Below are 16,537 nucleotides of genomic sequence, written 5' to 3' on the forward strand. Positions count from 1 at the left end.
CATGGCCTGGATGGTGAGGATCTTTGAAGGATGCTGCTTTTCTCTGGCAACGTTTCACATAGATGTGCTCAATGGTTGGGAGGGCTTTACCTGTAATGTACTACCTTTTGTAGGATTTTCTGCCCAAAGGCACCGGTGTTTCCAAGCCAGGCCGTAATGCAGCCAGTTAGCACAGTTTCCACCATACATCTATAGAAGTTTTGCCAAGGTTTTTGATGATATGCCAAATCTCCACAGACTCCTGAGGAAGTAGAGGTACAGTCGTGCTTTCTTTGCAATAGTGTTTATATGATGGGTCCAGGACTTAGTTACTGATCCTCTCCACTTTTGATCCTCCAGTGGTTACTGGCTCATGGACCTCTGGTTTCCCTTTCCTGACGTCTACAAGCAGTTCCTTGGTCTTACTGACGTTGAGTGAGAGTTGTTGTTATGACACCACTGAGCCAAGTTTTCACTCTCCCTCCTGTATGCAGTTCCTCCCACCTTTGATACGGCCCACAATAGTGGTGTCATTAACAAACTTGCATATAGTGTTGAGCTGTAGTTAGTCACACGGTCATGGGTATAAAGCGAGTAGAGCAGGGGCTGAGCACACATCCCTGTGGTGCTCCTGTGCTGATAGAGATTGTGGTGGAGATGTTTTTGTCAATCCGAACTTTCTAGGTGAGTAAATCTGCGATCCAACTGCACAAAGGAGTACTGAGGCCCGGGCCTTGGAGTTTACTGATTAGTTTTGAGAGGATGATGGTGTTAAATGCCGAGCTGTAATTGATAAAGAGCATTCTGATGTAGGCATCTTTGCTGTTTCAAGGTTGTGTGAAGAGCCAATGAGATGGCATCTGCTGTGGACCTGTTGCTACAGTAGGCAAATTGGAGTGGATCCAGTTGCCATTCATACAGGAGCTGGTGTGCTTCAAAACTAACCCCTCAAAACACTGTGGCAGATTACCATGCTCTTCTAAGGCACTGGTATGATTGAAGCTTGCTTGAACCATGTGGGTACCGCACGCTGCTGGAGCGAGAAGTTGAAGATATCCATGAACACACCAGCCAATTAGTCAGCACAAGTCTTCAATGCTTGACTAGGTACTCCATCAGGACTGGATGCTTTCCTTGGACTCACTTTGTTGAAGGAAGCCGGCACGTCATCTTCAGATACCGCGACCAAAGGATCATTGGGAGGCACGGGTGTGCGAAGGTTCCTCTCTGTTCTGGTGCTCAAAGTGAGAATAGGAGGCTTTGATCTCACTCAGAAGTGAAGCTATGCCATCTTCTATATCACAAGATGTAACTTTGTAGGAGGTTATGGTATTCACACCCTGCCACAGCTGTCGAGCATCCCTTATTGATTCTAGTCTAGTCCAGAATCTCCACTTTGCCTTTGAGAAGGTTTTCCAGAGATCATACCTGCACCTCTTGTAGCATTCTTGATTTCCAGACATGAATGCCTCTGATCTGGCTCTCAGCGAATTCCAGATTTCATGGTTCAGCCAGGGCATCTGATTGGGTTAAATCCTGACCGACAAACTCATCCACAGCTGTTTTAATAAAGTCTTTTATGATCCTTCTGTAGTCATTCAGGTCCTCAAATGTATTCTTGAACATGGCCCAGGCCACTGACTCAAGGCAATCCTATAACCATTCCTCTGTCTCCCGCGACCACCTGACCAGTTGCCCTGATCTCTGGAGCCTTCCTTTTCAGGCTGTATTTATGTAGGTAGTCAAATAACGCCGTGGGGATTTCTTGTAGTAACCTGAGGGAGTCTCAGTTTAACTGGTGACTGAACACAGTTCTCTCAGTATTACAGTGAAATGTCAGGTTGCAATTGTGCTGATGTTTCTGCAGAGAGTACAAGCTGCCTGTCATTGACCATGCTGCTTTTGTCATTGCTATTTGGTTTGATCTGGAGGTAAAATGTCAGCCTTCTCTCTTTAGAATGTGGTTGTTCTTACTGGCCAAATGTTTTTTTCCTTAGGTGTTGACCAGATAAAACTTCAAGCAGATGAAGATATGAAACAAGGGAAAGATGGTAAATCTGACATTAGACGACGTTACTCCATGATGCGGGGGCAAGGCCAAGCTATCTCTGTTGTTGGGGCACCTGTTCACTTCTCACAAGAGGAGACGCAAACAAAGAGACGACCAGAGCCTATTATGCCTTCAAATCAGTCCAGGTAATTGGTCAATGCACCGATTTGGGGAAATCAGTGTTCATATGGGTTTGTTGCACAGGATTCAAAGGTGTATTTAATGTCAGGGAAATGTATACAATATGCATCCTGAAATGCCTTTTCTTTGCAACCATCCACGAAAATAGCGGAGTGCCCCGAAAGAATGAATGACAGTTAAATACTAGAACCCCAAAGTCCCCCCCAGCTTTCCTCTCTCCCACACATAAACGGCAACAAGCAACAATCCCCCCCCCATTGACAAAAAAAGCATGGAGCACTCAAGTGTGAGCAAAGCAACAGCAAAGACACAGACCTGCAGTACCTCAAAGACTACTTGTTCACTCGACATATCACAGGCTGTCTCTCTCCCTAATAAGGGAGAAAGAGGTGTCTCCGTTTTCACATCGAGAGGGGAGACATAAACAACTTGCTGGGTTACGATGTTAAAAGTCCGTCGCCTTGCCTTTTCCAAGCTCTGTGCCCAAAGATTTCGGGTCTCTGGGCACACAGCCGTAGGTCTTCCAACTCTTCCGATGACACACTGATCTGCCATGACACCGACCTTCGATCCGCCCGTCTCCAGAGCCACAAGATCCCGGTCCTCCCAAGGCGAGCTGAGCTCTTAGGCTAAGCCCTTGGTGTGCCGAGTAATGGCCAGTTGTGAAACCCTGAGGGCGTGTCCCATTCCCTCAAAGAACCGTAGTCAGCATGTAACTTCAGGTCATGGTCTTCAAAAGAACCCTGAAAGTGAAAAATAGCGATATTAAAGATGGGAAATAGAGCTGTTTCTGAAGATGCAAGCAAAGGAGTTGCTGTTAGGTGCTTTTAATCGTCCTAAGCTCCTCCATGTATTCCTATCCTTTGGTTACACTATCAGGCTGATCTGAGGCTGTGTACTTGGAATGTGTCAAGCTGCATCTCAAGTTTGTAATCTGACACAATTTGATACTGAGCCACATAGAACTGTTAGGACTGGTGACGAATGACTGGACCAAGACGTATTTTAGTGAGTGACAGCAATTTCAGGAGGGAATTCCAGAGCTTGGGCATGCTTGCTGTAACCATGATTGCCAACAGTAGTGCGGGGCTTTTGAGATCTCTCGAGATTATCAACCAGAAATGAAGACAGCACTATTAAACTAACTCACAACCCTAGCAAAGATCTGCAATCAATTGGGATTTTGTCAAGAGATTGAGAGTTTATTTTGACATGCAATTTCTTAAGTGGAGCTAGGAACCGAAATATTTAGTCACCTCAAGACATGCTACTTGATGTTTTACAAACAATAATGTTCTGCAGCCTCAGTCCTGACTCTCCAAGACAAATACCTCTTTCTTCCATCAACTCAGCTGGTTGACCAACATTAGCTCCTGTTAACAAACTCAGGTTTGAAGTTTTTATTCTTGTTTTCAAATCACTACATGGCTTTCTTTAGTAGTGCACATAAAATGCTGGTGGAACTCAGCAGGTTAGGCAGCACCAATGGAAAGGACATTTTGGGCCGAGTCTCTTCAGGATGAAAAGGAATTGGGAAGAAGCCAGAATAAGGTGGTGGGGGAGAGGGGAGGACAATCTAGAAAGGTGATAGTTGAAGCCAGTTGGGTGGGAGGGAGTGATAAAGTAAGAAGCTGGGAGGTGACAGTGAAAAAGGCAAAAGGCTGGAGAAGGAGGAATCGGATAGGAGAGGAGAGTGGATCATCGGAGAAGAAGGAGGAGGGGCATCAGAGGGATAGACAGGTGAGGAGTAGAGGTAAGAGGCCAGAGTGGGGAAAATGAAGACAAGGGAAGTGGGTGAGAGAATAAAAATTCCAGAAGTTGTAGAAATCGATGTTCATGCCATTAGGTTGGAGGCTGCCTAGAAGGAATATGCAGCGTTACTCCTCCAACCTGAGAGTGGCCTCATTGTGACAGAAGAGGCGGCCATGAACCAACATGTTGGAACAGGAATGGGTATAGGAATTGAAATGATTGGCCACTAGGAAATTCCGCTTTTTGGGTCCTCCTCCCCCTCTCCTTTCTTCTTCTTCCCTCTTTCTTTCCAGTCCCGATGAAGGGTCTCAACCTAAAATGTCGACTGTTTATTTGTGTGTATTGCTCTGGGTTTCCAGAATCTGCCGGATTTCATGTGTTCATGATGTGATGCCCATCTTTATCCTTTAATCCCTTTCAACCCTCAGTGTTCCATTTCCAATCTTCGGGTCAGCATTCAGTCACAAGACATTTAGCTGTAGAATCCCCTCCTCCATCCACTTTGAAAATGCTCCTCGAAGCTATCCTTTTTGACCAAGCCGTCTGTTGTCTCCATGTGTGGTTCAGTGTCAAATTCTGTGTCGTGCTCCTGTGTGAAATCTTGGGATGTTTTGTTGCAATAAAGATGCTACAAAAGCACGCAATTTTATTTTTGTTTTTTTTTTGTAATTTATTTTTTATTGAATTTCATTATCAAACAAACATTTCCATAAGATGTACTTCAGATACTGTACATATATATCATACAATCATATTTGTCACAAATCTCCACATAATATTTATCTGAGGTATACACTTATAAAAAAGGAGAGGAAAGAAAGAACAATCGAAAGAAGAAAACTATGTACAGAGTAGGGAGTGATTTTTTTTTACAACATATTCATTGACTTGTGAGAGTAAAATCAGACCTATGAGGTGTTATGTAGTTAAACCATTTTTCCCAGTATGAATAAAATTGTTCCAACGTATGATTAACAGATGCTGTTATCTTCTCCATTTTATGTGTCCATTGTAATTTCCATCCATACATTTAAAGTTGGGCTCTCCTGTGATAACCATTTCCTGGTAAGGGTCTTTTTACCAGCCACCAGCAGTATATTCATTAAATATTTGTCTCTTTTCAACCATTCTTGAGGTATATACCCAAAATATATGGTCTTACTCTCTAAGGGTATTTCACATTTAAAGATGTTTTGTAGGGCATTGTGTATCCCACTCCAATAGTCTTTGATAACGGGGCATTCCCAGAAAATATGATAATGGTTTGCATTTCAATTTCCACAATTTCTCCAGCAAATGGGGCGGGGGGGGGGGGGGCGCGGTGGTTACTATCATAATGGGATTTCTGAGAGGGTGTAATAAAATATCTTATCAAGTTTTTCCACCCGAACCCCCTCCATTTCTGTGAACTGGTACACTTCCACTGATACCTCCATATTATTGTCCAGTCTTCCTCAGATATTATTATCCCTCCTTCCTTCTCCCATTTTGTTTTAATGTATGAAGTTGAACGTGTTTTAAGATTTGACAAACCCTTATACACGCTTGAAATTATTCTACTACTGTTGTCTGAATTGTATGCTTTTCTAAATAGCTCTATCAGACATGTACTTGCCTTAGTTATATTTTTAACCGTCCTATTAACATACTGTTGCATCTGTAAATACCGGTAAAAGTCTTGTTTTTCTAATAAGTGTTTCTCTTTGATCACTTCAAAACTGAACAGTGTTCCTTCTTTCATTATATTGCAAGTGGCTGTTATTCCTTTAGCTGTCCAGTCCTTAAATCTAGCACCCAGTTTATTCAGCGTAAAAATCCGAGTCATATGCACATCATTTAAGAATTACAATGTCTCTCTCTAGTTTATATTCTTTTACAATAGTTTTCCATATTTTAAGAGCCCATTTCACCCACGGGTTGTCAATATTATTTATGTAACTTTGTTGGTTATTATCAGCCAAAATTGCCTGTATGGGGATGGAAAGTATCCTCTCTTCAATGTTTTTCTATTGAGCGTTATATGATGGGTTGCACCAGCACATCACAGCTCTCAACTGTGCTGCAAAATAATAATCTCTAAGAGAAGGTAGGCCCCATCCTCCCTTTTCCTTGGCTAATTGCAAAGTTTTGAGGCGAACCCTAGGCCTTTTACCTTGCCATATATATCTTGATTGCATCTTGTTCCATTCATTGAATTGATTTTGGTTAATCTCTATCGGTAGGGTCTGAAAGAGATATAGTAGTCTGGGCAGTATATTCATTTTAATAGATTCAATCCTTGAACTGAGACCAAGAAAAGGAATTGGGTTCCATCTTGTTATATCTTCCTTAATTTTTTTATATATAGGCTGATAATTGCATTCTGATAATTTTGCCAAATTTTTTGGCATAATGATGCCGAAATATTTGACGGACTCTGTTTTCCATGCCCAAGGATATCTACCTTCAATTTCTCTTGGTGGGCTATAGGTATATGAAAGTAGTTGGGTTTTATCTATGTTGATCTTGTATCCTGATAATTGGCCATATTGTTCAAAGGATTGCATCAATTTAGGTAAAGAGTATGTTGGTTGCCCTATATAGATCAAAATGTCATCCGCATAACAGTCCAATTTATGCTCTGTCCCTTTAATAGTAATTCCCCTGTTATCTTCATTTTGTCTGATGTATTGAGCAAATGGTTCCAGATGTAATGCGAAGAATAGCGGTGACCATGCACAACCCTGTTTCGTGCCCCTTTCTGGGGTAAAACTATTAGATAAATATCCATTGATTTTAAGCCTGGCAGTAGGGTTGTCATATAGTGCCTGTACAGTTTTAATAATTGTGTCATGTAGACCAAGTCTATGTAAAACTCTGTAAAGAAAATTCCAAATAACCGAATCAGGTGCCTTTTCAGTGTCCACGCTTATCACTATTGCTTCAATTTCATTTTTTTAAATATGATCCATAATGTGAAGTGTCCTTCGTATATTGTTTTGTGTTTGGCGTCGTTGTATATAACCTGCCTGATCATTATGTATTAGTGTGAGTAGAAACTCTTCTAATTGTTTGGCCATGATGGAGGTAAATATTCTATAATCCACATTAAAAACAGATATTGGTCTAAATGACCCACATTTTATTTTATCCTTGCCTTCTTTCGGTATAGCTGAGATTATCGCCTCCTTCCAGCTGGGAGGCATTTGCGCCTTTCTTCGGGCCCAGTTCAGTGTGGGGAGTAAAACAGGAATTAACTCACTTCTAAACTCTTTATACCACTCTGCCGTATATCCATCTGATCCTGGTGACCTACTAATTGCAGTTTTTAGTTCAGCTTCAGTTATGTCAGCAGTCATCGTTCTATTTTGTTCTTTGCTTAAAGTGGGTAACTCTAAAGAATTCAGAAAGGTGTCAATTTGGGTTATGCTTCACCTGGAACTTTGGAATATAGAGATTTGTAAAACATTTCAAAAGCTTCTTGTATTTCACTTAGCTTATTTTTTATCACTTTTGTTCTTGGGTCCCTAATTCTATGAATTGTATTTTCTGCTGTCTTTGTTTTCAGTTTCCACGCCTGTATTTTCATAGATTTAGATCCACTTTCATAGTGTCTCTGTTTCAGAAACATTTTTTTCTAATTTCTTGTGTAGCCAAACTATTAATTTCGTTCCTAATTTTTAAAATTTCTTCTAGTGTATCCCGTGCCAAACTCAATTTGTGTTTTTGTTGAGTTCCTTCAGCTTATTTCGTAATTCCTCTAATGTTTTATTCCTTATTTTTTATTCTTTTTTTGGCGTGTGCCTGCATGCCTGTGTGTCCGTGCGTGCATTCGTGATGATGTCTTTTTCATGGCTTTTACAAGGCGTGGAGCGGGAGAGAGAGACTGTGTGGCGCACCACTCCACACACAGACAATTTCGCAGTATTTTCCCTTTATTTTACGAGATCGAGTTGTGTTCTCGACACTCAACCTGGCACGGATGGAAAGTGTGCTTGGGGGCGGACCCTTCTCGTTTCAAACCCGGGGACCTCTGCTCCTGGGTCCGGCGCCGATGTTGTTGCACCACCAGCTGGCCCCCTTATTTTTTTTCTTTATGAAGATATCGCTATAATTTTCCCTCTTAAGACAACCTTCAGAGTATCCCAAAAAATGGGAGGTGAAACCTCTCTATTATCATTGAATTCTAAGTAAAGACCAATTTCTTTTTTAATTTGTTCCTTAAAATAGGGATCATTGAGCAGACTTGAAGTTGGTTTCCAAATAGTATTCTTTGGTTGTAGGTCAAAATCAACGGATAAATATATAGGTGCATGGTCACTTACATCTGTTGTCCCAATTCCACAGGTGATTATTTTGTCTCTATCTTTTCCAAATGTTATGAAATAATCTATTCTTGTATATATGGAATGGGGGGCAGAATAATGAGTGTAATCCCTTCTGTTGAGGAAAAGGTCCCAACATATATCAGTTAGACTAACATACTCAAAAAGAGTGTTAACTTTCTTATGTAAGGACTTTGTTTCAGAAGTTTTTCTATTGGAAGAGTCTAACTTTGGTTGTAATTGTAAATTTAAGTCTCCCCCACATATCAAGAGACCTTCTGTTTCTGCTACCATAATATTAGTAATTTTCTGGAAAAAAGTAGTATCACTTCCGGGGGGTGTGTACATATTCAATAAAGTAACTGGATTTCCATCTATATTCCCCCTTACCAGAATATATCTGCCCTCCTTATCTCCCATTTCGAATACTTTTTCAAAATTTAGCTTGCTTGAGATGAGAATAGCAACTCCTCTTCTATGTCCTGATTTATATGAGGAGAAAAACAAATTAGTGAAGCCCATTCTCTTTAATTTTCTATGCTCATTATCACTTAAGTGAGTTTCCTGTAAATATACCACATGGGCTTGTTCTTTTTTCATTTTTGATAGAATTTTACTGCGCTTGACTGGATTCAACAGCCCATTGACATTAAAAGAAATGAATTTTACTTTGTCCTTAGCCATGTGTATTTATCTGTTAGTATATCATTGAAATTTGCAGAATATAACTTAATCAATCTACTCCCTGAACAAATAAGAGCCAGGAAATGTGAATATTAAAAAAAAAAGTAACGAAAGTGTGATTCCAAGGCTGGGGTCTCTAGATGACCCTGGGTTGAGCTAGAAGAAAAGTCTAGCCATGGGAGATAGCCCCTCCTACCTGTGAGTTGAGGGCCCCTGCTGCAGTACCTATAAAAGTAAGTAGAAAAAATCTATATCCATTACACAGAAATGATTTCCCTGTGTATTCCTCCCATGTACATATTCTCATTTAGGTGGGGAAAAAGGAAAGAATGAATGAATTAAAAAAAATTGAGTAATATAAAATCCACACTATAATACCCATTTCTCGAGATAGGTATATCACCGTCTATTTTCGCTGCTGTTTAGTTTATCAGCACTTTTAACGTTAGCCGAACCTTATGGCTCTTCTGGAGGAGGTGAGGGCTGTCCTCTGAGAACTCACAGTCTCTTCCTAATATCCTTCTCTTGTTCTGCTGCTGTCCCCTGCTTTCTCGGTTCTCTTACTATTTTCCAAGCAGATCGGGATAACTGCTCAGCCAGACTTTCCCTTGGTTTGACCACACTCATGGGCTGTCCTCTGTTGTTCATGTCTGTGGTCGCCTCTTCCACTGTCGATGTAATCGTATCCCTCCCTTCTTGGTAAAATACCCTCGGTTTAGCAGGGTACGGGGTTTGGAATTTAATCTTTTCTTGCTTTAATATTCGTTTTGCTTCAGAATATTCCTTCCGTTTCTGTAGGACCGCTGGGGGGTAATCATGGTCGAAGTATATTAACTTCCTGTTCCAAAAAAAACCCTCTTCTTACTCCAGGCCCTTTGTGGAATCTCCACCTTGCTCTTGAATCGAAAGAATTTAAGTGCTATTGAGCGCGGCTTACTTTCTCTGTCTCCAGAGGGCCGCGGGACGAGCGAACAATGGGTCCTCTCAAATTCAGTCTCCATAGTCGGGGGAATCTCCAGCGCAGCTTTTCTACAAAGTCTGTCATTGACAATCCCTCCACTCCATCGGGAACATTATAAATCCTGATATTTTTCCGTCGTGATCTTCCCTCCTGGTCAAGCAATTTACTTTCCTATTGATTTAATATTTTTATTGTCTTACTTAGTATCTGTTCCACGTTTTGCACCCAATCTTCCACCCTCTCAATTCGAGTCTCTGCCACCCTTATTTTCTGATTGACGTTGGCGATCTCTGACTTTATATTGAGTTGCTGTTTTATATCTTTTTGGACTTCCCTTATCTCTTCCAGAATCTTTATCATATTTGTTGCTTCGCCTGCAAGAGGCCCTGTGTCAGCCTCGCCACCACGCGCACGTGTAGGAGAGCCGCTCATTGTACCTCTCTCTTCCATAGGCTGTGCAGTGGTGCTTTTATATCTCCATTCTTTTTCCCCATTCTTGCCCCCCTTATCAATTCAGATATTTCGAAAGATCTTATATTTGATGGATTAACGGGGTAAAATATGCATTTTTCCAGAGGAGCTTTTCCAGAGGAGCTGATGTCATCGGAACTGCAATTTTATTTTGAGTTTAGAACAAGTTGGGTCCTTTCCAGTTGTTGATCGGTTTCTCTATCAGTTTCAGGCCGATGGGACAGAGTGGGCGAAAGAAGGTTTTTCGTCTGGGTGACGTGGTGCAGCAATTGCCTGCAGATAAGATAGATAAGCTGAAAATTGGTGCCCTGAAGCGCATCCTGAACTCTGAGAAAGCAGTGGCACGAGGTGGAGCTGGTCCGGTATGTATAACGTGAAAGCAACTGCCTTCACCTTATCACCTTCTAGCTTGTCTTCCTTTCCCTCCTCCCATCTTTTTATTTTGGCATCTTCTCCCTTCCTTTACAGTCCAAAACATCAAAGATTCAAAGTACACTTATTATCAAAGCATGTATGCAGTATACAACCCTGAAATTCGTCTTCCTCACAGACAGTCATGAAACAAAGAAGAACCATGGAACCAACCCTTTCGAAGAGAAATATCAAACATCAAACCCCCTCCCCTACATGCAAAAAAAATTGTGCAAACAGCAACAGAAAAAATGAGTGAAAACACAGAATATTAGAACGCACAATCAAAAGGCTCAGTTCAGCTCAGTGTTCATTATCTGCAGGCCATCCCGATTCAAAAATCACCCAAAGCTAGTAACAAAAAAGAGCGACCAGAAATAGAAACTATAGCATATCGTAAATCTGAATTAATCCAAATCTACAATCCACGTTGACTAAACCTTGCTCCGTCGACTGTTTATTTATTTCCATAGATGCTGCCTGACTTGCTGAGTTCCTTCAGCATTGTAATGCAGTCCTGATCAGGTAGCTGAGCAGCATTTTAAAAGGTGTGCAGTCGTAACCACATACTGAAGGAGGCTGAGCGAGTTTCCTGCTGCGTAGCTGGACTGCACAGTAGCTTAAAGATTAATTCCACGCTTTGCAGTGCCAGCTGGATCGGGGTTCAATTCCTGCCATTATCTGTAAGGAGTTTGTACAGTCTCCCTGTGACTGTTTGGCTTTCCTTTGGATGCTCAGGTTTCCTCCCACATTCTAAAGGCATGTGGAATGAGGTTAGTAAATTGTGAGCATGCTATGTTCTGCCGGAAGCACGGTGACACTTGTGGGTTGCTTCCAGCACACCCTCAACAGAAATGACTCATTTCTCTGTGTGTTTTGATGTACATGTGACAAATAAAGTTGATCTTAATTGTTGGTTATAACCAAGATTGGAGACTTGTATATAATGCAGAGAAGCAAATTTTCATCAAAAGTTTTGCGATGCTTTCCCTTCCGCTGACTGCATGTGAAGTTTATTGATTAATTTTTTACCCAGATCCGTGTGAAGATCCTGGCACGTCTTGTGACGCAGTTTGATGGGAGAATGAAAGTCGAGATGCTGGATTTCATCCTTGAGGATATCCGAAACCGTGTCGACCTTGCGTTTGCATGGCTTTACCAAGAGTACAACCTGTATCTCAGCCAATGGCCCAGTGGCAGTCTTGAGAATTATGATGAGTGTCTGACTAGCCTATTGTCCGGCCTGCAGGAGAAACCAGACCAGAAGGACGGGTCAGTAGGAGTGGCAGTGGGAAATTTGCTTGATTACTTGCTGTTTGTGTTGCTTGTTCAGCTTTCTCCTTGCATCTCTCAATGGGTTAGATCACTGGTTGTTTGAACTTGATTCCAGTATTCTGATCACAACTAAGAACACTGACTTGTGCCAGGCTAAGAAGCAAAACTATATAGAAAGATGAAGGATTTTTAAAATTCTGTTTGGTTACACCATCTTCCATTCTACTCCATTTGGTTCTCTAATGACATATCTTTATTGCTGTCTTCTTTATTTTACCAAATGTCAATTTATCCAATGGGTGACCTTGAATCATTTTTACTGATCCACACTATTTAAAAATAGGCAGTGAACCAAACAAAAAAAACTTCTTATAGTTTTGCTGCCAATGAAATACTTAATATAGGAGACAACTGCAAATTGTCTCCTATATTATTGACAGCAAAATTTGTGAAAAGTGCTATGTAAATACATTTCATTCCTCAAAGATGATTCTAATGGAAAAGCTTACAGTTTATTTTGTCATTCTGACTTAGCTACGTGACTGCAGTTTTGGTTAAAGAGTCCCAGAGAAGTTCAGCACAGAAACGGGCCCTTCGGCCCAGGAAGTTCATACCGTAATTTTTTAAGCTGCCTCCTTCCAAAGACCTGCACCTGGACCGTAGCCCTCCATATCCCTATCCAAACTTCTCTTAAACAAAATTGAGCTCATATGTGCCGGCAGCTCATTCCACACTTTCACGACCCTCTGAGTGAAGAGGTTTCCCCTCGTGTTCCCCATAAACTTTTCACCTTTCACCCTTAAGCCACGATCTCTGGTTGTAGTCCCACCCAACCTCTGGAAGAAGCTTGCTTGCATTTACCCATCTGTAACCCTGATAATTTTGTATACTTCTATCAAACCTCCTCTCAATCTTCTACATTCTGAAGAATACAGTCCTAACCTATGCAATCTTTTCAAATGTAAACTCAATAGTTATTTCAGCATACTATATGAATAGCAATTTGGCAAGCTTTGTTGGGCCGAATGGCCTGTTCCTGTCAAAAACTTTCCAATATCATATAACTTGGGTCCTCCAGACCTGGCAACATCTTTGTAAATTTTCCCTGTACTCTTTTAACCTTGTTTACATCTTTCCTGTAGGTAGGTGACCAAAACTGGACACAGTACTGCAAATTTGGCCTGGCCTATGCCTTACAGCGCATCAACATAACATCCCATCTTCTGTACTCAATACTTTGATATATGAAGGTCAATGTACCAAAAATGTTCTTTACGACCCCATCTACCTGTGATGCCACTTACAACATGTATCTGTATTCCCAGATCCCTTTGTTCTACCACACTCCTCAGCGCCCTACCATTTACTGTGTAAGATCTACCCTTTTTGGTCCTACTAAAATGCAAAACCTTGCACTTGTCTGTATTAAATTCCATCTGCCATTTTTCAGCCCATTTTTCGAGCTGATGCAGATCCCTCTGCAAACCATGCAAGCCTTACTCACTGTCTACTACATCCCCCATCTTGGTGTCATCTGCAAATTTGCTGTTCCAGTTAACCATGGTACCATCCAGATCATTGACGTAGATGACAAACAACAGTGGACTCAGCACTGATCCCTGCAGCACTCCAGTAGTCACAGGCCTTCAGTCACAGAGGCAACCCTCAACTACAGCACTCTGGCTTCTCCCACAAAGCCAATGTCTACCTCACCCTGGAAACAAAGCAGCTGTTCTTGACCAGCCTGCCACGTGGGACCTTGTCAAATGCCTTACTAACGTCCATGTAGATAACATTCATTTTCCTGGTAACTTCCTCGAAAAACTTTATAAGATCGATTAGACGTGACCATGTGACACAAAGCCATGCTGACTATCCTCAAGCCCATGTCTATCCAAATACTTGTATATTCGATCCCTTAGAATACCTTGCAATAACTTCCCCACAATTGATGTCAGGCTTGCCAGCATATAATTTCCTGGTTTCGGCTTTTTTAAATAGCGGAACAACATTTCCTGTTGCTAAGAATATTTTAAATAACTCTACTGGGGTCCCAGCAAATTCTGCACGTGCCTGACAAGGGAACACCTTGTCAGGCCCTGGGGATTTATCTCCTTCTTCTGTTAAACAGGGCCTCAATATCTCTTGAAAACCAAGGTTCACTACACTTGTTATCTTTACCTTTTATTCTTACAAGCACATACAAGTTTTGTACTCTCAAAAAATTGTTTTTGAAGGCCTCTGACTTTCCAAGTGCACCTTTGCCAGCAGACAGCCTGTTTCTCATACACACTTGCCACATTTCTGATGCTATCAAAATTAGCCTTTCTCTAATTTTGGGAAGAGCTGTTCATTCTGCCGTAAAGTAGAGGCCACGTAAAATACTGCTGTCTGTGCCCTTGTTCTTCACTAATTACTGTGCACTCTGAAACTCTAATCATACTGGCTCCCATGGTAGCATTGTGGTTAGCACAATGTTGTTATAGCTTTGGGTGTCAGAGCTCAGGGTTCAATAGTGACGTCCCCTAAGAAGTCCGTGTTTTCTCCAAGCCCTCAGAAAATGTTTCAAGTCAGGCAACATCTGCGGAGAGAGAAAGTTAACCTTTCAGGTCTATTTTCTCTATTTAGAGCCTTGGGATGTTTTGCCCTACACAAAAGGCACTATTTAAGTGCAGGTTGGTGGTTTTTATATTCATAAGCTTTAGGTCTTATAATTCATCTGCAGGCTCTCCTTTAATCGGTTGGAATGTTTCTTGTAATTTCTTTGGTGTTTTTTAATTGTACATCTGCTCTCATTAGGCTGTTTACAAAGCTGGTCCTGGAGGCTCCATCTATAACTGACAATGCATTAGAAGTGATCCGGAGGTATTGTGAGGATGAGGTAAGTCGCAGCTCATTGTTCTGTGGCTGCTGGCCACGTTGTTTAACCTGTTCCAATGAGAAGCTGACTTTGGTCTCCTCACTACCTTTCCTTAGACTCGGATCTACCTGGGAATGTCGACACTGAGAGATCTGGTCTTCAAACGCCCCTCGAAACAGCTACAGTACCTTCATGTGCTGCTTGATCTGAGCTCCCACGAGAAGGACAAGGTGAAGTCACAAGAAACAGCTGTTGTCAGCTTTCTGTGGGGTTTTGGGTAGAGTATAGGAGGAATGGGCCAGGGATCTGTTTCCCACTTTAAACCCTTAACAATTAAGTGCTTTCTTTTAGTACTCAATTTACTTCCAGATCTCTTTTCTGAAGACTGGAGTCATTCTAGGTGTGAGTAGGTATTGGGACTCCTTTTCTGGAAACTCATGAGCTGATTTTCTTGGTGTCATACATGGTTCAGTGGATAAACATGAGATTCCGCAGGTGCTGGAAATCTAGTGTAACACATATACAATGAGTGCTGATGAAGGGTCTCGGCCTGAAACGCCGACTGTTTATTCCTCTCCATAGATGCTGCCTGACCTGCTGAGTTCCTCCAGCATTCTTTACGTGTTGCTATAGTTCAGAGGGTGACATTGTTATCGTCTCTTGTAAGGTGTGGATTTGTCCCATTCCAAGTAATCTGTGTGGCATCGTCTGTGGAGCCAGTTTTGATCCTGATCTTGGGTGGAGTTTGCCTGTTCGCCCTGTGATCTCATGGGTTTCTTGTGTTCCAGTTTCCTCCCACTTAAGATTGCACGAGTTGGTAGGTCAATTGACCATGGTAAATTACTCTTCATGTATAGGTGAGTGGTTGAAGATGGAAGGAATTGATTGGAATATGGTAAAAATGAAATGGGATTTGTGTAAATAGGTAAAAGACGGTTGTAGAATCAGTGGGCCGAAGGATGTTGTTTTGCCGTATAATTATTCTTAGGATTGCTCTAAACCCTAAACACAATCCAGGCTAGTGCTTAGGTGTTAAATGAGTTTTCCTCGGTATCTACTTCTCAACTAATGTAATTTGGATCATTAATTAGTTTTTAGTGTGAGATGTGAGCACATCATCTCCAGTACATTGCAAAGTGGCTACACTTCAGAAATGCTTCATTGGCAATGAAAGCTTTGAGACCAGCCCAAGGTTGTGAATGACCAGAATTAGATTTATTACCACTAACTGATAAGATGTGAAATTTATTGTTTTGCTGCAGTAGTATTGTTTAAAGACATAGAAGTGACAAAAGTAAATAAATACCTCAGGAAATCAGAAAGTGAAGGGGAAAAAGTTGTTTCTGAATTAGGAGTGTGTCTTCAGGCCTCTGTATCTCCTCCCCGATGGTGGAAACGAGAAATGCGCACGTCTTAGACGGTGAAGGTCCTTAATAATGAATACCACCTTCTTGAGGCCTTTCCTGCCCTCTTGAAGATGTCCTTGATGGTGAGGAGGGTTGTGCCCACGCAGGAGCTGGCTGGGTCTACAATCGTCTGCTCCATACCAGGCGGTGATGAAACCAGTCAGAATGCTCACAACTGCACTATGTCAAAATGCAAATTTACTCTTCTGACTTGGCATTCGCTAACTTGGCAGCTGACATTGG

At 41.6% G+C, this 16,537-nt stretch overlaps 1 protein-coding gene across 1 annotated transcript in view; it reads left to right on the forward strand.

The window, feature by feature from the left end:
* The window catches only part of sympk (symplekin), a 115,690-nt gene that overhangs the window by 39,003 nt on the left and 60,150 nt on the right, over positions 1-16,537 (forward strand). The window contains exons 11-15 of the mRNA XM_072270303.1: positions 1,977-2,175; positions 10,548-10,704; positions 11,790-12,025; positions 14,828-14,909; positions 15,005-15,118. Of these exons, the coding sequence (XP_072126404.1) occupies positions 1,977-2,175; positions 10,548-10,704; positions 11,790-12,025; positions 14,828-14,909; positions 15,005-15,118 (788 nt within the window). The remainder of the gene's footprint in view (positions 1-1,976; positions 2,176-10,547; positions 10,705-11,789; positions 12,026-14,827; positions 14,910-15,004; positions 15,119-16,537) is intronic.

This window comes from Mobula birostris, chromosome 10, assembly GCF_030028105.1.
Source record: "Mobula birostris isolate sMobBir1 chromosome 10, sMobBir1.hap1, whole genome shotgun sequence".
Lineage (NCBI taxonomy): Eukaryota > Metazoa > Chordata > Chondrichthyes > Myliobatiformes > Myliobatidae > Mobula > Mobula birostris.